General features: G+C 36.0%; 1 protein-coding gene across 4 annotated transcripts in view; it reads right to left on the bottom strand.

Annotated features, from left to right (window-relative positions):
- TET1 (tet methylcytosine dioxygenase 1) overlaps positions 1 to 24,474 on the bottom strand; it is a 116,548-nt gene that overhangs the window by 80,196 nt on the left and 11,878 nt on the right. For all 4 annotated transcript variants that reach the window (XM_032491525.1, XM_032491524.1, XM_032491523.1 and 1 more), the window contains one exon: positions 4,671 to 4,724. In XM_032491525.1, coding sequence (XP_032347416.1) covers positions 4,671 to 4,724 — 54 coding nt within the window. The remainder of the gene's footprint in view (positions 1 to 4,670; positions 4,725 to 24,474) is intronic.

The raw sequence follows: 24,474 nt of genomic DNA, 5'->3' as shown, positions 1-24,474 counted from the left end.
CGTATATCCTGAGATTATCTTCTTTCAGTGTATATGTTTTGTTTTGTTTTAAAGCTAGTATCCCTTCTTGGAGACTCTCATCAGCCATTCTGAATTTTTTCCTCTACTGGTCTGTTATATTCAGAAGTCTAGGTATCCTTGTCTGGGACTATGAAAGACTATCAAAACAGCACTTTTTTTTTCCCTCAACAACCAGCAGGCTCAGTATTTGATGTCACTAAGATCTGTAACATGTTGCTGTTATAAATCATGGAATGTTACTTTATAACCAGAGTTAAGAAAAGTTTATCATTTTACCAATGATTTTTTTTTAACTAACTGAAACAAAGTTGTAGATAAGTGTGCAGAGAAAAAAAAAATCTTTAGTAACCCTGTTATCTTACATTTCTTGTAGCTTAATGAGTTTTTAAGAGAAACAAGATAACTCAACTGTATCTAATTTGGTACTTTTAAACCCTCACTAGTATATGCAACAAGTTACAAATGAAGGCAACAGTTCTCAGATACCAAGTAATTTTCCCTACAGGGTGTTTTTTCTCTGTCTTGGCACCCTTGTTTCCTTCAAAGCATATACCACAATTTGTAATTTATTCATTTATTTATCTTTATTTATTTATTTATTTAGCCTGCCTTTCCTCATCAACATTTAACCTCTTTGAGGGCAGACATCATTTTGGTCTTATACACCATTGTGGCTCCAGCATTTAGTATGAGCTAAAAAAAAAAAAAAATTATTGAATGTTAATAATACTCTTGGGTCAAGAAAGAACACTTATTGATCATTTCCTGTGTGTGCTAGGCAATGATGGCACTAAATATTTTGAACAGCACTGTCATGTAAATCAAGAACACACATGAATGTGATTCATTTATTATTTGATTCTCCTTTTAAAACATGTTTCAAAAAGACTTATCAGTATAGCTATAAGCCAATATCTTGTCCTTCTCTCCTAGTGAGGTAAGTCTTAATTCTCCCATCACCCCACCACCACCACCACCACCATCACTTCTTGTTCTCCTTATCAGCATTATCAAGGAAGGAAGGAAACAGTGAAGAAAGCAGGGCTGCCAGCACAGAAGCTAGCAGGAAGATCAATTCATTTTCATTTTTGTCTTTTCTATATCAGCTGTAGACAGTTTCCTGGTTTAATATCCACTGATATTTCTTTATATTTCTTCACCCAGTTATTCCAAATACTATCTTGATATTTTATAACCAAATTGCTAGAAAATTTCCCTTACCAGACAAAAAATTACAGAATGTATAAATGTAGTCCCCTCTCAGGGGATACTCACACTTTTTGAAAGCAGCAGGAAACTGGAGGGCAGGCAGAGGATTTATTTCCATAGCCACCTCCCCATGACTTTCTCTTTGCAGAAAGATCCTTTTACCAAAGGCCACAACAAAAGCCCTTGCTCTTCAGATTAATTACAACTATTTTACCAGAGTTCCTGCCCCCACACCCTTGCCCCTTCAGGCCTAGGAGTGGCAATATCTCTCTGCTGTCATTAGCCCTGGGATGCTTTGTAATCCTCAGTTTTCTGAACCCTGCCCACACCCTTTAAACCATCCCTTTATTAAAGTCTCCCCAATGCTCTCAATTGACTGTGCAATCTGATTTTTCTGTAAGGACAACAACTGACAACCTAACTGACATGATACTGCCTTAAAGTTGAATTTCTCTAAGGGAATACATCCTCTTACTCCAAATCACAAAGTGCTAATTATTTACATAAATGTTTTTACCAAGGGGAGTTGGAAACCATGCCACTCATACATCCAGGTTCCTGATTCAAGAACTGAAATTACCTCACACCTTTACCTTACTCAAGAGTCAAGAAAACAACTATAACAGCTAAGATATCATCTATATATGAAAATAACTCTAGTGACCATCAATAGGGCTTGAGTAGGAACCTGTTCCTTGAGCACCAGTCAGGGCAGAAGTTTGTGCTGAGCACCCCACTCCCACCCCCAACATTTGATACCCATTCTGGCCATTAGAGTGCTTTGGACAAAAACTATCATTTCAGCTAGAGAAAAATGCTCTCTCTAATCAGTGATTTAAGATCACTATTTATAGTTTTAAATTTTGAATTATAAAATTGAGTGAACAAAGGCTATAGGTATAGATAACAGATTGTTTAAAGATGAGAGGTGTGAGACACACCAGGCAATCTCAGCCCCACAACTGGATTCAGTATTTAGTTAGCAGGTTCAGAGTAGGATGAGACAAGCTTCAATTCTATTCCCAGTTTCCTTCATCAGACCCTTCATCTATCCAACTACTTCCTAATAGACCATAACGATGAAAACCAGTCAGTATACCTATAGGTAGCATGCACCCTGGCAAAGAGCAAGGGACCCAGCAGATCTGAAGATCTAAGAGGACAGAGTCAAAGGAAGCTGAGTGGAACTCCGGCACAGTACCAAAAGAGAATTATGCAAGGATATCGAGTTGTAACCTGCAGATTCCCATCATTGATCCCTCGGGTAGTAGTCAGCTGGAATGTTAAGTCCTCACCCATAAAACCCTAAGTGGAAAGTTTTACTTTTCCTCCACCCTCCAATAATCCACAATACAAAATGTGGATTTAGTTTTCTTAACATCTCCTTCAGGGTTATATAATATTCTACATTTGCTCTAACTGTAGTTTACACACATCAGCCTAAAATCTAAAAGTATTTTAGCATTTCTACTGGAGACCAGAGACACAAAGCTTTCTGAGAAAAACAAAAAATATTATGCCCAATGGGAAATTAAAGAAAACATTTTAAAATGCCCACATCAGAAAAAAAAAAGTTAATTTTTTTTTTCCTCTTAGAGCACTTCCCTACTCTTGTACAACAACTGAGAACTACAGAGGAAAGTGAGCAACAATTTAGTTCTGTTTGTTGTGGCACATGAAATTTAGTCACCCACAGGCACTTTTTTTGTTTGTTCTTTAAGTCAGAGTCCATTGCCATAATTCAAAAAAGCAACACACAGTATATTTACTTCTGAAATTTATTTCAGGTGACAGGACACCCACAGACTAACAAAATAAACAGAATTAAATAGTATTCCCAAAGCCCAATTCTACTTCCTAGCAAAGGTAGGTGATGACACCAAGCTTAGTCCATAGTTTGGCCATGCATTCTCCATCCATTTCTTCTATGTGCATTCCCACCCCCTACAAATTTGAGAGCCATTTATTACAGCAGGACTAAAGCTATTTCTCCCTTGAAGGTTTTAAGGCAAAACATCTGAGATAGACATACCCAATACAGAAAATGTAAAAAGAGATTAAGAAATAGAATCAGGGCTTTTAATGATATTCTGCTATAATTGGGGGAGGAAAAGGGAGTAAAAGTGGGTGGGTAGATCAATATGCAAAATAAAAAGAGAGAAGGGTTTAATTTACCTTGAAAATAACCAGTATTCTATTTGTCCAGACCCAGGGAGAATTTGTGCCAAGCAATTTCATTCATTTTACAGTGTCTAGCACACTGATGACTGTGGTAAATATTAAATAAATACTTGTTGGTTGATGAAAACTGTACATGGCAATGCTGTGTACACACAGGAAACAGAAACTCAAAGTGGTCAGACAAATTAGAAAGCAAAGCAAGCTTTGATTCTCCATGTCAATAGCATTTTCAAGGTACACAACTGGGGAAACAAATGAGATTTTAAAATATGCCAAATCCACAGTTCAGACATGTTGTTCCTCTTTGAGTGCTACAACTTTATTTGCAAAAGAAAAGCTGGGATTAGATTAAAATATTTTAAATTATATATACACAGCATAATTTTAAAAACTAGTGGTTTTACTGCTTAATATGTCTCCTTGAATAAAAAGATTGCTTGCTCAGGTGCCTTACATGCATAGTAGCAATACACCACTTGAAACCTTTAACACATAAGCACCTATTTGCTAGACTAAAGCTAGCCTTGAACTTTTAGTAATGGTATATGCTTTTAAATTAACCTTTCTAAATACTGTATAAAGCTCATAACCTGGACTGCTGGCTTATAACTGAATTAGGTAACTACTACATACTCATTAAGCCAACTCCTGAAAATAAAGAAAACATACACATTCCTACAGCTCCATGAATGCTAGAATTAAAGATGCTATAATGAGAATTTGGGATTAAGCAACTGTAATTTGGCTGTAAAATTTCAATGGCTTATACATTTTAAGTTGAACTAAAACCTCTAAGGACCTTTTCCTTTGGAAAGAAAAAGATCACACATTTTAAAATAGTATCTAATGGAAGGTCTATTAAAATCACAATGGATCATAGCTGTCAACTTTAAATCGTGTCTTTCTCCTTAGGAGCTTAAGTTTACACACTGGTGCAACACCACAAATGCAGATATTACAAAGGGAGCCACAAAGAAAAACAAATTTTATTCACAACACTTTGCATATAAACTTTTCGTTCTGCAGACTTGTGTGGAGTTGAAAATAAAGGATGCTAATATGCACATTATGCAGCATATCAAAAAAAGAGAGAGAGAGAGAGAGAAAGAGAAAACACTTTAGTTGAGTGAAAATTCATTTATCTACTAAAAATCTGGGAGAATTCACATCCACTGTATTCCAAATTTACCCCTAAGTGACAGAAAAAATACTGTATGAAATGGAAAAAAATTAAAATGATTTAATCAATAGCTGATTACCTTTAAAACTTTGGGCTTCTTTTCCCTCTGGGGCCTCTTGTTTTCCTTTATAACCTAAAAAAAATCAAATTGCAAAATGAGCCTCCGTTTAAGAAAAAAATTAGCTCCCACCCCCCCAAAATTTTTTGGCTATTTCTCTGTAAAACTACTTATACCATCTAAAATCATCAACATGTTTGCTAGGCAGAACCTAAAGAGCTTATGTAAAATGTATACTTTAAAAGTCACTGAAAAAAAGCCTTGCATAAAGATGAAGTAGGGAAATACCCTTTTTTCCCCTTAAAGTCTGTCTTAATTAGCCTCTGCATTCTTCACAGCGAAGCCCACGAGGTAGCCATCTTGCTTGCTTCTGCAGAGGAAGCCTCTACAGTGGAACAGTTCTGCAAACTGCTTTTTGGTATTATTATCATGGTGTTTAAAGGCAGCCCTGGCCTGCCAGCACTGTAGACGTGCTGGGCATGCCTTTTGCAAAAACAGCCCCACAAAGAGTGCAGCCAATGGCAATGCAGAGCTTAGCAACTCCAAAGTGATCTTCTCTGCCTAGCCTTCCTAGACAAAGGATCTCCTGTGCGGCTCCGCTCTCACCACAGGACACAGGCAGCCACAAGCTGCGACATGGAGTTCGCTGCAGAGGATCTGGTCGCGCCGAAATCACAGGAGGCTTCAGCAAAAACAATGCACACAAATCCCCCAGGTCTCCACCATCAGATCGATGGCGGAGTCTCCCTGATTAGTAACCTCTTGGCAGCTCGGAGGGCAGGTCTGCGCGCGGGGAGGGGGGAGGGGTGCGAGGCCCTGCCTCCAACGTACAGGAGATATAACTGAGCTGAGGGGGGCATTTGGGCTTGCTGAAACTCTGGAAGGTATTGTGCATTTTTACTTTATAAGGCAAGGCTAAATATTGGCGATATTTAAGGCAGGAAGGTTATGTGAGGACAGCGTAGGCTCAGCTGTTGGGCTGCGTGTCTCATTCCTCGGGAACCACACCTCTTTGCAGCAGGCGCTTTGCCCAGAAACACAGCAATTTGATTTCTGTCAATAAATGTCCAATGACAAAGGCGGATTAAAAAATAATAATAAAGCAACTTAAAAGGAAAAGGACAGGATGAGGACAAGGAATGGGGAGGAGTTTTCAGAACACACTTGCCAATCTGAGTGGCTGGAGATTTCAAAAAGATTTCTCCCTCTTGCTCTGGACATTTCTGATGACCTTCATTTCCCAAAGAAATCTGTCCCTTCTAGAAGGTGAACTCAAACCTTTGGGGCAGAAGGGACACCTCTGGTCCTCGTCTCCCAAGACCGTCAATTGTCACCAAGCATCTCTCTGCAGAGCTGCCAAGCAGCTCCCCACGTGGAGCCTGTCTGTGCACAGGCTGATGGTCAGAAAAAGCCACTTACTTCCTAAGGATTGGGACCTGAGCCAGAGGAGGAACAAGCAGCCACCCACACTTACACACCTGGACTGCCCCCATGCGCAGTGGGTGGCAGGTGCTGGGAGAGCTGGGCACCGCAGTTGGAACTTGCCAGACTCAGAGAATGACAGAACCAGAGTAGTTTAGCTCCCTCCCTTGAGCCCCCTGGTCATGCAACAGTGGCAGTAGACAGAGAACCAGGACAGCTGTTTGAGCTGGCAGGTCTCAAGGTCACTGCCAAAATGCTGTGCAGACGCCGGTCACAGACCCATCACAGCCACCTTGACAGCTGCACAGATCTTGGGAAGACAGCCTCAGCTCCATCCTCCCAGGGCCAAAGTTTCAGCAGCACATTTGGGGGATTGGCAGAAGGGCCTCTCTGGCTGCTCAGCCAAAGATTGGTTTTCCACTTGCAGTTGGATTCAGAACAGATTCCCACAACCAGAAATCAGGAGCAGAGTGAGGGCCGGAAAGCCTGTATTTCATCACGGTTGATTCCCAGCCTTTTGGTTTGCCACAAAAGCACGCTTTTCTTGTTGGAATGGGAAGTCCAACATGCATTGTTTTCCCACTTTAAATTACCTCTCCCTCACCCACCCACCCTCAAAATTTTTAACAGAAGTAAAAAGCAAGCAAAACCAGTGGATTCTGACCTCACCACATCCATGGTGGCAACTTTAAGCACACTGAGCCCACACTAAAAATCTCTCTGTGACAAATGAAGCAACCATGAAATAGGTAGAAAAACAGGACCAAATACAACAAGATTTGAAAAGAGTGTAAGACCTTTTAACCCTCTATTTCTTCATTTTTGGAGATTTGTGTATATGTATGGTAAAATAGACAGGAAATTTTCCATTTTAACCATTTTAAGTGTACAATTTGTAGCATTAAGTACATTCACAATGTTGTGCAGCTATCACCACTTTCCATTTCCAGAACCTTTTCATCATCCCAGACAGAAACTCTGTACCCATTAATTAGACTGCCTTCTCCCAGACATTGCTAACTTCTGTTATACTCTGCCTCTATAAATTTGCCTACTCTAGATACCTCATATAAGTAGAATCACACAATATTTGTTCTTTTATGTCTGGCTTATTTCAACTAGCGTAATGTTCTCAAGGTTCATCCATGTTGTGAAATGTGTAAGAATTTTATTCCAGGCGTGGTTGGGGAGGGTATAGCTCAGTGGTAGAGCACATGCTTAGCATGCACAGGGTCCTGGGTTCAATCCCCAGTACCTAGGTTTAAAAATAAATAAATAAATAAATCTAATTACCTCTCCCCCCCAAAACAACAACAAAAAAAGAATTTCATTTCTTTTTAAGGCTGAGTAATATTTCACTGTGTGTATTTATCACATTTTGCTTATCCATTCTTCTGCTGATGCCCTTTTGGGTTGTTTCTGCCTTTTGACCATTGTGAATAATACTGCTGTGACCAAAAATATCTGAGTCCTTGCTTTCAATTCTTCTGAGTATATACCTAAGAGTAGAATTGCTGGATCATGTGACAATTCTGTTTCATTTTTTGAGGAACTGCCAAGCCATTTCCTGCAGCCAGATCACTTTCTACCATTTTACATTCCCGTCAACAATACACACAAGGGTAGCCCTACATTTCTTAAAATGCCTTCAATTTCAATTACAGATTATACCTCTCCCCTTGAATACTTGAATACAATTTCTAAAAAGCATCAACATTTTCCCAAGTTGATTGCTCAATATTTAGTAAAGTGGCTATGGTATATTGACATAACTATATATTTTAAATCATTTTATTACCTGTGTGATACATATGTTTGCCTCAATAAAATAAAACCAGGCTCAGAATGTTAGGTGTACTGAATATTCACACAACGCTGCACTTGGCAACCTAAGCAAACATCGAAGGTCTACGTGCAGTGTTCTGTAAAATGAGTTAATAAATGAAACCAAATCTAAAGCCAACTAAATGAGGGTTAATGGAAGTGACCAGAGCTAACATCAACTCTAAATATCCAACTGATACTACACCATGCAGATCTATACTTGTTTGAACAGACTAGATTGGTAACGTCTATTGGTTGTGACCATCTGTTCTAAATCCTATCCTTAGCGATTTGTCAGTCTCAGCTTAAGGTGACAGAGAGCTTTGTTAGAAAGAATAATCAGAAATTACTCCCAGAGAAAGTGGAAGTCAAGAGAGCCATTCCTGGAGGAGGGTGTAGCTGAAGCAGTAGAGCGCATGCTTAGCATGCCCGAGGTCCTGGGTATAATCCCCATTACCTCTTCTAAAAATAAATAAATAAACCTAATTACCCCCCCCTACCGAAGAGAGAGAGAGAGAGAGAGAGAGAGAGAGAGAGAGAGAGAGAGAAGAGAGAGAGAGAGAGAGAGAGAGAGAGAGAGCGAGCCATTCCCATTCCTATTATTTAGGGCAAAATGCATATAACTAGATCCTGCTGAAAGAACAATAGATCAGAAACCAGGAAACCTTGGGTTGTAGACCTACTTATCCAAAATTTATTTTTATCACTTAAATCTATTTGTTTTTCACACAAGGAACCATTATTATTAAATTATGTAAGTTCATATTTAACTTTGTAATAACACAAGTATACACTAGGTTCTTTCAAATATTATAAAATAAGATCTATTTCTTTTCTCTCAAAAATCACATGATTACAAAGCTAAAAAAGAACATCAGAGAAAATTTAGTCTAACTACTTTATTTTATAGGTAAATCCAGGTCCAAAGAAGTAAAGTTAATTAACTCAGGTTACACAGCAAAGTTAGAACTTGGCTTGAGCCTAATTCTAACCATCTACTCTACGCTCTCTACAATTCCTCTTCAACACCCAGCAATGGACATATGTAAATGTCCCACAATAACCTTAAAAGAACCATCTTTAAAACCATATACTTCAGTATAAAAATACCGAATCATTATGTTGTACACTTGAAACTAATATAATATTGTAAATCACCCATACTTAAAAAAAAAAAAAACTCACATGCATCATTTTTAGGATAGAAGAACAGCTCAAGAAGATTGATATTTTAAAATCAATGATACACTAGGTGTGCTTTTTAAATGGTATATTTTGCCTGAAAGATAAATTTATGAATGATTTCAAAATCCTACTTCTCTTTCTAAACCTGCACAATTCTGTACCCACAAGAAACTAGATATAAACACTGACTAAATTAATCTCAAGAGTAATTCACTATTCCTCAAAACTGACACCTCTGCAGCATAAAATGCTTCCAATATTATCCACACTCTCCTCTCCTATGAAATCCTTCTATATTTCTCTTCTTTCATATTGTTGAAGAGTCATAGCTTTTGCAGTAATACCTGGACAAGATATTCCAAGTACCATCTTTTGTAAACTTCCAGTCAATAAGAACTTTCTTAAAAGGTGGCTTATACTTTTAACAATTCTAATACAGAATCTAAAGGTCATTTGATTGTATTTCATGTGAAGTATAGGAACCTGAAAGGCTAACACTGGACATCTTTCTGGGTGATTGAGTCGAGCAATAATTGCCTGGGTATAGGTGGCTGATCCCCTGGCACAGCCTTTCCCTGGCTTTCCTCCCTTATTTCCTTCCTTGAGGCTTATCTGTAGTAGCCCTTTTTCCCTCCAAAGGGCCAGGACTACCTAGTGTCCAACCCCATTACCTCTAGCAGTACTAATTACTGCTGGTAAAAATAACTGCTCTTCAATAGCAAGAATTAAGGAACAAGCGAGCAAGCAATGATCTGCAACAGTTGCCAAGTGAGAACAGCTGACAATGAGGTGAAACATAGATAATGCTAGAGACTAATGCGTCTGAAATATCACCTCTCCACAATTCCTCAACAATTCTTAGTACTAACTTGAAATTGGCAAGCCTACTCCCTCTATTACAGTCTAGATAATTTGAACAGAAGTCCAATAACAGCATCTATGGTTTCTTTTTGTCAAAAACAAAGAAATCACAAAAGACGCTGTGATTTAGAAAAATTTCCCCTTTTGTGAGTGATATATTGAAGTTTGCTTCTTGTTATTGCTAGTCTGTCCTGTGTACTTTATAATGAATATTATTCCTTTTTTAAAAGAAATTCTGTAACTTCAGGCTCTTTCTCTATGCCATTCAAGCTAGAGAGATGACTCTAGATAGCACTGTACCGTCAGTTTTTGGTCTAATAGCAAAATCCTAAAAATGTGTTGTTTTACTGAGAAGCTCAAAGCATTTACACACATACAACTTCTTTCAGAGAAAGTTAGATCTAGATGTCTCCTAAGTTTAGCAAAGTCAAGCCAATTTGTTCATTCATTTTTTTATAATGAAATCCCCCAATTAATAATCAAAACCCTTTAAAAAAATGTAGTAAAAGTTGGGCACTTTCAATATGCATACATGGTGCTGGGCTTACTGCCGAGAACATACCATCTCAGGAGAGGCCCAAATGGATAATTATGATGCAGTATAGAAAGGGGATGAGCCCAGAAAACTATGCAAGACAAGAGGTGGCTTCCCAGATTAAGTGACATTTCCACTGAAACTTAAGGATGGGTTAGTGGGAGTGGGAGTTGGTGAAATAGAGAGGGAGAGAAGAAAGGTATGAACCCTGATAGAGGTAACAACATGTTCAAGGACACTGGGAGCACTACGGCTATTGAAAGTCACACTATGGGGAGAAATGCATATAAATAGATATGCTACCACTTGAGTGTTAATGCTGGTCATTGAGCATGCATATGAAGAGATGTAATCAGTTTTTAATTCTCTGCCATTCCAGTTTGAAATATTTCTGTCCCATGCTTCAATTTACCATAATTGGTCCTTTCAAAAGCCAACAATGGTACTCCTCTTAAATTAATCATCACAAATAGCAGCTACTTTTTCAATGGAACTAAGGAGAGGTGACTGGTTTGTCATAGATCTGAAACCTTTTTTTTTTTTTTAAGCTAGAATATCCCCTTGTATAACTCAGTCTCCTAATCAGAGAAAAGTGATATTTTGAGAATATGTGTAAGTAGGTTTTTGTTGAGATGAGATCAGTCACTCACTAAGGTTAACTTCTCTAGTTTTTGAACTAATTTACTAGAGTCTTACACAATCCATGGAAGAGAAAGATTTGTCTGCCTAGAAATAAGTTACTGTTTCAGCTGGGTAACTCTCTCCCGGACAGATGCTTCTGATGTTTAGAGTAAGGGCTGCCCTTCCTTTATTCATTCTAGAAATAGAACAGAGAACACTAACTATATTAGAGGTGCTGCTTAACACCTGTGGGATCTCAAAAAACTTACCCTTGAGCCCATATATATGTACTGTTATAAAATGCCTAAAATTAAATTTTTTCTGAAGTCTGACTTTCTTGCTATCCAATACTTGTCCAATGGGCACATTAGCATTTGTTCAAATAAAATAAATGGCCCTCATATTCTTACTAGAGACTTATCTTCTAACCTGTAACTACCATTTCGGTGTCTGAGGGGATCCTTCTGAGTTTTCACAATGTAAAGCCCTTTAGGAATACCTTGCTGATCAGGAGGAGATCTATGTGTTGTAATAACAAAAAGGTTCTTTTCACCCCAGTCCACCTTAGAAATTAGCAGGTATGGAACTCAAGCTTATAACTAATTGTACAGATTTAAATGAAAAACTTGCCTATCTTTATTAGGAATGTTTTAACATAAACATTATAATGGTGTTTCCACAGATACTCTTAATAACTTATTAAGAAAATGCAATTTTCTCCCAAAAATCTGTTTGATTTACCTGACTTCCAAATACTTATTCACATAGGCAAATTTGTTCCTGTTGTTTAAAATAAAATGAATAGTTCTTGATGCTTTTGCTAGATATTTATATTTCTTTTAGAACAATTTTTTACTAAATATTTATAAGCAGAATTGATATTTTCCTTGCCCATAACAACAGTTCTTTTATGGACATCATTTCACTGATGCTGTAATTAAGTTTCTAACTTTATGAATATATACTCATATTCTTATATGGCTACTTTTGCTAATTATCATAATAAACAAAACATTAGTGGGTTTGGAGGGGATAAAGGATCACTTTAGCTAACACTTTTCTTAATCATAACTATGCATGTGCTTAAAAATGTTACCTTAGTTTTTTTTTTTTTTAAAGAAAGTATTACTTCCTTCTGGCTTGTCTAACTAAAAATGTTACATTACACAATATCAAAATATTATCTTATACAAAATCAGTATATGTCTGGCGAGATCCAAATCCCAATGATGTTTATTAACTACGGGACTTGCACAAGTTAGCCTCCCATAAACCCAGTGAGGGACAATGCTGACATTAGGGTTAAATGTTGTAACGGCTACGACAAGAGCTAGTGTCTGGCACGGTGGTTCCATTGTAGCAACAGAGAACGATGGCTGTCACTAATTACGAAAACTATGTACAAATAAATAAGGTATTGAGCAATTAAAACTCATTTAATATAAAAATGGAGATATTCAAGCAAACAGTATTTTGGGATATTGGAATCTCTCCCAGATAAATCTAGCATTAACCAGATTTCTGCTAGAATTGGGGCATGCTTATTCTACTATACCATCATGACATAACCTTAAATTTATTAGTTAAAACGAATATGAAACTTTCACTTCCAGCAATCATAGAATTGATAATTCAAAACAACTGCCTGCTGAAGGCAATTAGAAAAGCTATATAAAATATAAAAACATCTGCTTGGAGGTATAGGAGAGTGCAAAAATTACCATGATGGTGTAGAAATACCAGACCAAGACTCAGAGGGAAATGAGGTCCAGGGAAGGTAAAAATATTTTAAGTAAAAATTAAAAGTGGAAAAAAAGAGCTAAAAAGATGAAGGTCAAAGAGAAATGTAACTTTAAAATTAAAATAGAAAAACAGTGAAATTTGCAAACTCAAAGAGTTTAAATATTGATTCATGTCAAAAGAAAAAGTATACTTTTGCAAAATGAGCCTATAAGATTCTTACACAACATCTTTTTGAAAGTTTCACCAGTCTGAAAAATAGCAGCAATAACCTTAGCATGACTATCCTCAATCTTCTGGTCCCACTTCTCTATACCCTCCAGGTTCCTCCCATTTTGCTTGTTGCCCTTGCTCAGGGACATGGTAGTTAAAATAAGCACTTACCATCCAAGCCAAGGGCTCTGATCCAAGATCAATTGTGTAGTCTTACATAAATTACTTGGCTTCTCTAAGTCTCAGTGTCTTACCCTATACTTTGGGGGAAGAATGTATATTTCACAGGATTGTTCTAAGGATTAAATGAGACAATGAGCATGTCAGTGCTTAATACAGTACTGGGCACTTAGAAAGGACTCAGTCCATAAGAGTTGTTATTAACCTCTTCAGATATCAATGTGTGCTACATACCAGTTCCACATCTATGACCAGTGTCATTCAATTCAAGCAACATTTGTTTGGTGGCTAACAAATGCCAACACTACACAATGTTAGTGTTGGCATTTGTTAGCACACCAAAATCCACATGCTAAAATCCTAATGCCCAATATGATGATATTAGAAGGCAGGGCATTTGGGAGATGCTTAAGTCATGAGGGTGGAACCCTTATGAATGGGATTAGTGCCATATAAAAGAAGCTCCAGAGAGATCCCCAGCCTCTTCTACCATGTGAGGACACAGTAAGAAGGCATCAGCTATGAACTAGGGTCCTACACTAGAATTTGACCATGCTGGTACCTTCTTCAGAACTGCAAGCAATATATTTCTGCTGTTTATAAGCCACCCAGTCTGTCGTGTTTTGCTATAGCAGCCCAAATGGACTAAGACAGACTTGAACAAACACTTCTCCAAATAAGATCTACAAATGGTCAATAAGCACATGAAAAGATGCTTGACATCATTAATCGTTAGAGACATGCATATCAAAACCATCCTGAGAAACCACTTCACACACACTAGGATGCCAATAAATCAAAAAGTCAGATAGTAAGTGTCCATAAGGATGTAGAGAAATTAGAACCCTGGTTGAATTTAAAATGGTTGAATTGAATTTAAAATGGTACAGCTGCTTTGGAAAACAGTTTAAGCAATTCTTTAAAGTTAAGCAAAGAGTTATCATCTGACCCAGGAGTTCCACACCTAGGAATATACCAAAAATAACTAAATACACATGTCTACACAAAAACCTGTACACAAATGTTCATAGTAACATTATTCATAATAGCCAACAAATAGAAACAACTCCAAAGTCCATCAATGAATGTTTGTGCAAAATGTGGTTTATTCATGCCATGAAATATTACTCAGCCATAAAAGGGGAACTGATAAATGCTATGACATGGATGAACCTTGAAAACATGCTAAGTTAAAGAAGCCAGATACAGAAGACCAAATATTGTATGATTCCATTTATATAAAATGCTCATAATAGGGAAACCAATAGAGACAAAAAATAGATTAATGGTTACCAGGAGTTGGGGGAGGGGACAATGGAGAGTCACTGCTTAATTGTACTAGGTTTCTTTTTTGGGGTGCTGAAAATGTTCCAGAATTAGATTGTGGTGTTGGTTGCATAACCTTGTAAATATACTAAAGACCACTGAATTGCACACTTCTAAGGGTGAATTTTATATGTGAATTAAATCTCAATTTAAAAAGGAGAGATTAATTATTTAATTCTCCTTTATCATAGAGGAAAGAGTGCCTCTACTACTTGCTAGCCATGGGGAACTAACTTTTTTTTTTTTTGATGGGGGGAGGTAATTAGGTTTATTTCTAGAGGACATACTGGGGATTGAACCCTGGACCTCATGCATGCTAAACATGCTCTCTACCACTTGAGTTATACCTTCCCCTACACATTTTTTTAAAGTGGGTTTCCATTTCATAGTCTGCAAAATGAAAGTCCTAATACTCACACTTCATGGGTCACTGTCAGGATCAAATCAAATATGGTAAGTTTAAGACTTTTAGCACAGTGTTTGGTCCACAATAGACCCTCCATAAATGTTATTTTTCCCCCTTTCCTTTGCCAGCTTCCTGTGCTTCAAGTCAAAAAAGTTTAAATTTTGTTAAAATCTTGTGTACCTAACTGTCAAATAAAGACAAAGTTGCCTGGTCACTGGCTCCTTAAAAAGAAAAAAGTTAAACACTATTTTGTTTCGTTTTCCTAGTCTGATTGATTTCTGTTTGTTTTAACATCTCATAGCACACTAGAAGTGTCCCTAGAAAATGGAATTAGGTGAATAAAAAAGGTAATTTAATTTTATGTTGACTAGTGGACAAATCTCCCTGCAATTCTGTACTAACTCAGACAAATTTCCCTGCAATTCTGTATAACTCCTAAACAAGACACTTACTCCTATAAGAGTGGAGGAAACTAAACACACACAGACACAGACACAGACACATACAGACACACACACACACACACACACACACACACACACACACACACACACTTCTCTCTCTAAGTCTAAACTACATCAGCTCCCTCCAAAAGTCCATGGCTCAGCTCAACTGTGGGCTTCCCCTGTCTTGTCCTTCTGCTTCCTCCTGCCTTGATCTTACTTTTGCCTGTTAATAGAAAACTCACCACAAAATGGTGTTCCACATGAAACATGATACAAAAATAAGCTGCATAGTGTAAATGTCTAGAATACAGCAGAAACACCAAAACCCTCTCATTATACAAGGACAAGAAAATAACTGTGGCATCATCATCTCACTGGAAACCACAACTATAATTCTGTATCACATGGGAACAGTGAAACCAATTCATTCATAATGCATCTTAATCCTCTAGTAGGAAAAATGCTTTTGCAGATACTGTGAAATGGTGTATACTGGCTACTTCTAAGGACTTCAGTTACCTTCCTCCAAATAACATGAATGAAGTAGCAAGAGGGAAACAGGCAAAAATAATGGAATGAATACTCAAATTTCTTCAAGACTAAAATAATAGCCACCATGTTTAAGCACCTACTATGTGGCAGGGACTCTGCCAGACCCTATGTAGACATCACTGCTGCTTCTCATGATCCCTGCTTCATGGGTCTGACTATCACATGCCACAAATAGATCTATTCTCACACTGGTGGCCACATGGGGGAATATCAAAACTCTTAGTATAACTGTTTTGTCCTTAACCATAGTAACAGTTGTAGATTTCACTACTTCAAAGTCTTTTAAGATTTTGATGATTTTGAGATTAAGATTGCTGTGATTCTCTTATTTGTTTTTATTTTGGGGAGTAGGAGATGTGGTTTACATTTCTGTGAAACCTAATAAAAGTTAAGGACAATCTTTCCAGAAAAAATGCACATAAAACAATGTTACATAAAATTTGGGGGGAAATGGGATCACAGAGCACAAAATCCCATCTGGATTAAAAACCTGATATAGAAGCTCTAACCTTATGATTTCTAAAATATCATATAAAACATGAGTATTGGGATAATTTAAACTAGGATCAAATTAGTCTTAGGAATTCTTGTCTAGCAATCAAAAAGCATGTGGAAAGTTTAGCAGACTAAAGTACTAATATAATAATAGTAATTTCTGTTCTTTCCATAGTAGCTAAAAATACACCAAGTACCTAATCTGATCTGGCTAGTATCCAGTCATTAGTTAGGAGATACACTGAAATGCTGGCTCAATCCCCATCTTTGAGAGGGCATGAAGATGTGTTTACCAAAAAGAATGTCATAGAAACTTTAATTTCTCCTTTTAAGAGAAGGAAATGGATCTGACTTTCAAAAAAATACCTGTACTACAAACTTCAGGTTTCCAAAAGTGGTAAAGATTTAGAAGTCATTAGGCAATGAATCATTAGCAAAATACTAAATTTTGGTTACGCTAATACTTTTAGCTTGAAATAAAGGACTAGTAGATTCCAGTGTCAAGAAAATAATCTGAAATGGGAACCAAGATTTATATAGAAAAAGTTCACTACCATATGAGAAACTGTAAGAAACTGAAGCATCCAGCAATGAAAAATAATTTAGTAAGTTATATTGATTTACCTAAAGGCACATTATACACATAATTTTTAAATCTTTAGTTTTTTAATTACAAGGAAAAATGCTAATGATGTACTGAGTGAAAAAAAGGAGAAGAAGAAAATTCTACCCCATTCAACTTCAATGATGTTGTTTTTTAAATGCAGAAAAAATACTGGAAGCAAATATACCTATATACTCATGGTGGTTGCCTCTAGGTACCAGAATTATACTCTATCTTGCTCCTGCTTCTAAATTTTTTAAATGCAAATTATTACTTTGATTTAATATTTTATTACTTTTGAAGAAATACAAGCTCAACATGTAGAAAGTCAAACCATGTAGAAAAAATTAAGCAAAAAGTTAAATTCACATATTTTCTAATACACCCCTTGTCCATCCAAAAAATCCAATCCTCAGCGGTTAACACTTCCAACAGTTTGGTTTGGTAGGTATGTATCCTTCCAGAATTGTTTTTCTAAATTCCATTTACAATTAGAAAAATACATGATTTTGTGCTTTCCTGTTCCTTTTCCCTCTAGAATATTGAGTTGTCCAAACTTTGGATCTTGGTATAACTTACAATCACAAATGCATATGGCAGCAATTTTAAACAACACAGGCAGCTGGTTTTTAACATGGTTTAAAGCACTGTGTACCTTGCTAAAAACTTTTTTTCTCAAATCCTCTACTTGAATTTCTGTCATAGATATCCCATGATCTTAACATCTTTGGTACTTGAGAATGACATATATAAAATAAACCCCGAAAAGTTTTGGGATACTACCTGCTAAGATGATATATTAGGTACATATGGGATATAAAGGTTTACAGTACACTTTTAAAAGAGACATTCATATGTGAGAAAGACTGAATCTTACTTTTTTTTAAATGAGATTTCATTCATTCACTGAATCACTTGTTCAGCAAACAGCTGTTGAGTACCTATTATGCTCTAGCACCCCATATGGCCTGGGCTTGGGCTTTAGAAGTAAACATCGCACTTCTAATTACTGCTCTCTCTGCAGAAGAACACCATGCCTTTCTTTTTTAAAACTGGGACTCAGTACTAATGGGACACAAATCAGAAAAGAGCACGATTTCTCTTATTTCTTTCTACCAGGCATGAAGAGCTGATGATAATTAGCCAAGAATTTCTGGATAATCATGACTTGTGTACTGAGTCTCAATATCAAGATAATGACTTGAATTGCTTAGATTGATTCTTTTGTTAGTTGTAACTTATTTTACTATGATAATAATACAAAAGGATCCCACCTTCTCTCCTTCCTGGGTACACTTGTATCACATTCATCATAGTACCACAATGACTGGCTACTTTATAAGGAGAATGACTTTTGCGGTTTTGAAACCATCAACTCTTGAAATGCTATCCTGGAACAAAAAAATCAAGAAGCTGACCAACGAAAAGAGATGGAAAGTTAAGCTCTGTAGCAAAATAAATGAGTACTACAGTGCTCACTAGTAAATGATAGTATCACTTGGATTATACTGAAACTAGATGAAGTCAGTTTCACACATTTTTCTTTCTGGATAAGATGGTCTACACAAAATGGCAAGGTAAGATTTGAACCATAGTGACAAGATTCTAAAAATTAACACCCACTGGTCAGAATCAATCGAGATCAGCATGGTTTTGTTGACATACTTGGGGTTTAAACATGCAAGGGTGCTTGAAGCCAAAGGCATTTTTTCCTATGGTCAGCTCTGTGGTGAGGTATGCTACTGAAGTATCAGTAGTGATCCAAAGAGATTTCTTAAAGGCATATTTAAGGACATATAACATCTGCCCTCAATTGCAAGAGCTGGTAGCAAAAATATGTTCCATATGCTATATACAACATATGCCAAAATGAGATCTGGCTGTTTGAAAACACAGAGAAAAGCAGGGGCCAGGAGAGGCCTGTCCCCCTCCCCAACTCCCATTAAAATGGATAAAATGAAATTAAATAAGAAATCAACCAATCCAGGTGACATCTCTGGAACTAGACTGTTATCACACTATCCTAAGATAGTGGACAGTCCGTGGTTCGATTTCTATCATATAATACTACTTAACTTCTAGCTTTTCAAGCACAACCTAGATAGGTGTTACTATTTCTCCAGGTGGAATTTCTATTAGCTAAGAATATAGCATGGTAATAAACAGCACATTTTACACCGTTCTCTAGTATACTGCAATTAATATAATAACTCTTTCATATTTGAGGGGAAATCAATATTAACTGAAGTAAACATAAGAGAGACTATTTCACTTTGGCAACCAACTCACCAACTTCTTAAGTCATTCAGTTCATGCTAATTAAATGTGAAATACTATACCAAAATCATCGAGCTATAGATATAGAATTCAAGACTCTGCCCTCAGTACATCTACAAACAACTGTATGGTTTTTCTGTTTCTTTGGTGTTTTGCTGTTGTTTTTAAACACACTAAAAATTATCTGTGAAAGCATAGCATGGTCAAAGCATCTACTCTTTGAGTCTCTAAAAAGCCTCCCCACCCCACCTTCTTTTTACCTCTATCACCATTCAATAAATAGAGTACACATGTCTCAATATGCTAAATTATAAATACGCAGGTGTACCTAGCCAAGAGCAAATTCCTAGATGACTAAGAGTTATAAAGTTAGTGGTTTCAATTATCTGTATCTCTGCATATGGAGAACAGTAAGCTGAACTAAACTTGGCAGAAAAATAACATTTTTTTCTCCTGGCCAAAAGATATCACTGAGAAGACTATCTGAACACCTTGTTGTATAATTAAAAGAAACAATTGGGAAACAAAAATGTAATCTATCATTAAAAAAGTAAATCAAAAATTGCTTTTACTTCTCTCAGACATCAGTAGTTAACATTTTGAGAAATGACATATGCCTTTGGAGGCTAAGTATACTTTAGTAGAAAAAAATTCTAACAGTTCTGTTTTTTAAAAATGTACATTCGTTTCATATAAACACTAACAGAAACAGTAATATTTAAAAACTGTAGATGTATTTTCTCTTTCTCATTCCAACACTCAATAAATAAAATAATTCCAATGTTAGGAAGAAACACATGAAATATATTTTCTTATTGATATTCTTACTTATCAAAATAAATGGCCTTCAATCATTAAGAGCATAAAATAAATATAAAAATTGTGATATCAAATATCTAAAAATAAAACAAGTTAAATAACTATATTGAAAAGTATAAGATATTATTGAAAGGAGTTAAATAAGATTTAAAGATATACTCTGGTCATGAACTAGAAGATTCAATATCGTAAAAATGTTAAACTCTACAAATTGATGTATACATTTAACATAATCACAATAAAAATCCCAGAAGAGTTTTTTGTGGAAACTTACAAGCTGATTCGAAAATTTTGATGAAAATACAAAGAAAAAAAAAAAGCCAAAATAAATACTGAAGAACAAAGCTAAAGGATTTATACTACCAGTTAGCAAGACAAGTTATAAGCCTAGAAATGATGAGAATTCAGACACAAAGATAAACAAAAAGGTCAATGAAACAGTCTAGAAACATGCAGAACTAATCAATCACCTTATTTGTGACAAACTTGATGTTGCAGTAGTGGGGAAAGGACAGCAGTTGAGTAATGGTGCTGCTCAAGCAGATAAGCATATGAAAGAAAATGAATCTTTACTCCCATCTTACACTATGGACAAAAGTCAATTCCACATCTATTGTACATCTAAATGTGAAAGGTTTAAAAAAGTAACTTTTTAAGAAGAAAGCAAAAGAACATCTTCATGACCTTTGAACTGGCAAAAAGTAGACAAACAGGACATGAAAAGCTATCATAAAGGAGATGGCTGGTAAACTAGACCACACTAAAGTTAAGAATATCTGTTAGTTAAAAACCATGATTGGAGGAGGGTATAGCTCAGTGGGAGAGCGTGTGCTTAGTGTGCACAAGGTCTGGGTTCAATCCCCAGTACCTGCATTAAACAAACAAACAAACAAACAAAAGCATGATTAAGTTACTGAAAAGATTAAGCCGTAGAATAGGTAAAGTTACCTACAATCATTTATTCAACAGAGGATTTGTATCAACAAAATACAACGAACTCATTACCCAATAATGAAAAGGCCAAAAAGCCAATTTAAAAATGGACAAAAGACTTCACAGGCACTTCAAAGATTATAGCTAAGTGGCTAAGAAGCATGAGAGGTAGCTCAATTTCATTAGTCATCAAGGAAACATAATGTATTGATGCCATTACACACCCAACAAAATGATTAAAACAAGTCAGAAAATATCGAGTGTTGGCAAGGATATGGAGCAAGTGAAACTCTCATATACAACTGATGACAGTCCTAATTGGAACAACCACAGCTGTTTGGTAATAGCTATGGAAGCTAGACATACGTATATTCTGTGACTAAGCAATTCCACTCCTAGGAATATACTCAATAGAATATTCATCCAATTATATTCACCAAAAGACATTTATGAAAATGTCCATAGTAGCACTTCTATGTTCATTTTACTGTTCTGTACAGTACTGAACTGTAACATTCCACTGCTCACTAACAATGGAATGGCTACAGGTATTGTGACATGTACATACAATGGACTACTACTCTGCAATGAGAATGAGTGACTGCAACTATAAGCAACATTATTGATGCATCTCATAAACATAATATGAAGCAAAAGAAACCAGAAACAGGATAGTGTACAATTGTTCCTTGCTCTATCAGAATGAATTTCCCTCAGAGAAGGGTTCCCTATGTTCTTCTCTGCCTTTCCACACACTGTTGGATAAGTAGGTCCATCTATTGTCAGCATTTAGTATAAGGACAACATTACATATTTTTCAGAATCACCTTTGTCAGGAATAAAGGTGATCTTTTGGGGGAGGGGGAAAGCAAGAGAGAGCAAGGGAATATGAATATCATCAAGTATAGGGGAACCTTGAAATAGAATGTAAACAGAAATAAATTAAAATTGTGATGAATGACATAACAACATTGAAAGGTGAGGGTGGTGTGTGTGAGACAGAGACAGAGGCTGAAAGTGGCGGGAGGTGGTGGGGGAGAGGAGAACTAATTCAACGTATGCATGTTCCAACTTTTAAACACACCACTGACATTTCAGTAACAACAATAACACCCATCACCAAGATCTTGGTTTCTAAAGTATTGTTCGCCACCAAAAAGAAGCAAGTTTCCTGCGATAAATAGCTGACATTTGGTTTAGGGCAGGACAGAAAATACAACACTTGTGTCAGAAAACAAAGAGAATTACTCAAAGAATGGTTGAAGGTGTTCCTTGGCCAAATTTGGGACAATTTGAGCATCAAAATAATTAATGATAATAAAGGAGTATAACCTACTAAATATAATAAAAAATCTTTAAGTTCATACTGAAATAAAGAAGAAAAAGCTCTTCCTTGGACTTTAAAGCTAACGTATAGATTTAGAAATCATAGAAACAGAATCACCACTTGGCAACAATTAGGCAAAAATCACCAATGAATGCTAAAACTGAGGAGTGAAAGTTTGAGGAGTAGGTATACGTTTATAAGTCTCAATTGCCCTACAAGATATTTATTAAATACAAAGTAAAAAAATGCTGATTTTACAATGGAGAAATCTGAAAGACAATGCCTTAATCTAATGTTCAAAATTAAGCAGAAATAGACTCACAGACAGAGAATACAGACTTGTGGTTACCGGGGGGTGGAGGGTGGGAAGGGATAGCCTGGGATTTCAAAATTGTAGAATAGATAAACAAGACTACACTGTATAGCACAGGGAAATATACACAAAATGTTATGATAACTCACAGAGAAAAAAATGTGACAATGAGTGTGTTTATGTCCATGAATGACTGAAAAATTGTGCTGAACACTGGAATTTGACACATTGTAAAATGATTATAAATCAATAAAAAATGTAAAAAAAAATTAAGATCATGAGTAGTGGGGCAAACTGACATTATGTCTCTCCTGATAAGAAGGTATTCATACAAAAATGTACAACTGGGGTGAGGGTTATGCTTAGCATGCACAAGGTCCTGGATTCAATTCCCAGTCCCTTCATTAAAAACAAATAAATACATAAAAATAAACCTAACTGCTTTCTCCCTTAAAAAAAAATGTATAACCCAAATCTAGTCATAAGGAAGCATTAGACAAACCCAAATTGAAGGACAAAATAAGTAATCTGCATTTTGCAAAAATAGCAATGTCATAAAAGACAAATATTGAGGAATTGCTCTAAACAACACAAAAAAGTACATATTATATGATTCCATTTATAGCAAACTCTAGGAAATGCAAACACAAGTATAGCGATGGAAAGATAATGCTTGCCTGAGGAGAAATGGTACAGTTGTGGGGGCAGGGGTAGGGACTTTGAAGGGGCACAAAAGAACTTTTGAGTGATGGATTTTGAGTATGTTAATGGTCACACAGTGTATACATATGTCATACTTATCAAATTGTACACTTAAATTAAAAAAAATTTTTTTACTTTTAGTAGGGGGAGGTAATTAGGTTTATTTATTTTTTAATGGTACTGAGGATTGAACCCAGGACCTCATGCATGTCAGATGGGTACTCTATCACTGAACTATACCCTCCCTCCTTCAAACTGTTCACTTTAAATATGTGCAGTTTATGTCCATTATACCTCAATTAAGTTGTTTTAAAAGTTTGAGGAACTGTTCTAGATTAAAGGAACCCAAAATGACATTTTCTTTTTTTATTTTTTGAATTTTTAAAAATTGAAGTACAGTCAGTTACAATGTGTCAATTTCTGGTGTACAGCACAATGTCCCAGTCTTACATATACATATGTATATTAGTTTTCATAACAAAAGGACATTTTCTTATAAACAAAATATGAATAAGTTGTGGGTTAGATAATAACGGTGCAATGTTAATTTCCTAATTTTCATTATACTATGAGAGAATATCCTTGTTTTTAGGAAATATAGTACAGGGCTAAAAGAATATCATGTCTATGAAAAACTCAATTGGGTCAGAAAAATACATATTTATATATGGGGAAGGAGATAAAAAGAAAGTGAAAGTAATGAAGTAATATGTTAAAATGCTATCATTTGGCTGAAAGACATACCAAATTCTTGGTACTACTCTTGCAATTATGAATTATGTCAAAATAAAAGTTGTTGTTTTTTTTTTAAATAATGTGGTGCTTAGGAAATTGTGACAAATACCCAAGGTATTCATTCATTCAGTCCTTAATAAACACTGGTTTTTCCACACCAACACATCATGACAACAGTGGCCACATTTGCTTGCCAGAGTAAGTTTTACAGAAATAAACCACATGCCAAAATCTAAATTTCTAAACCTGATAATTTGAGTTACAAACATATTCTTTTCATTTAACTGACAAGTGTTTATTTATCACCTA

The sequence above is a fragment of the Camelus ferus genome, chromosome 11 (genome assembly GCF_009834535.1).
Source record: "Camelus ferus isolate YT-003-E chromosome 11, BCGSAC_Cfer_1.0, whole genome shotgun sequence".
Classification (NCBI taxonomy): Eukaryota; Metazoa; Chordata; class Mammalia; order Artiodactyla; family Camelidae; genus Camelus; species Camelus ferus.
Note: the sequence above shows the minus strand (reverse complement) of the source record. Positions and strands in the feature narration are given on the sequence as shown.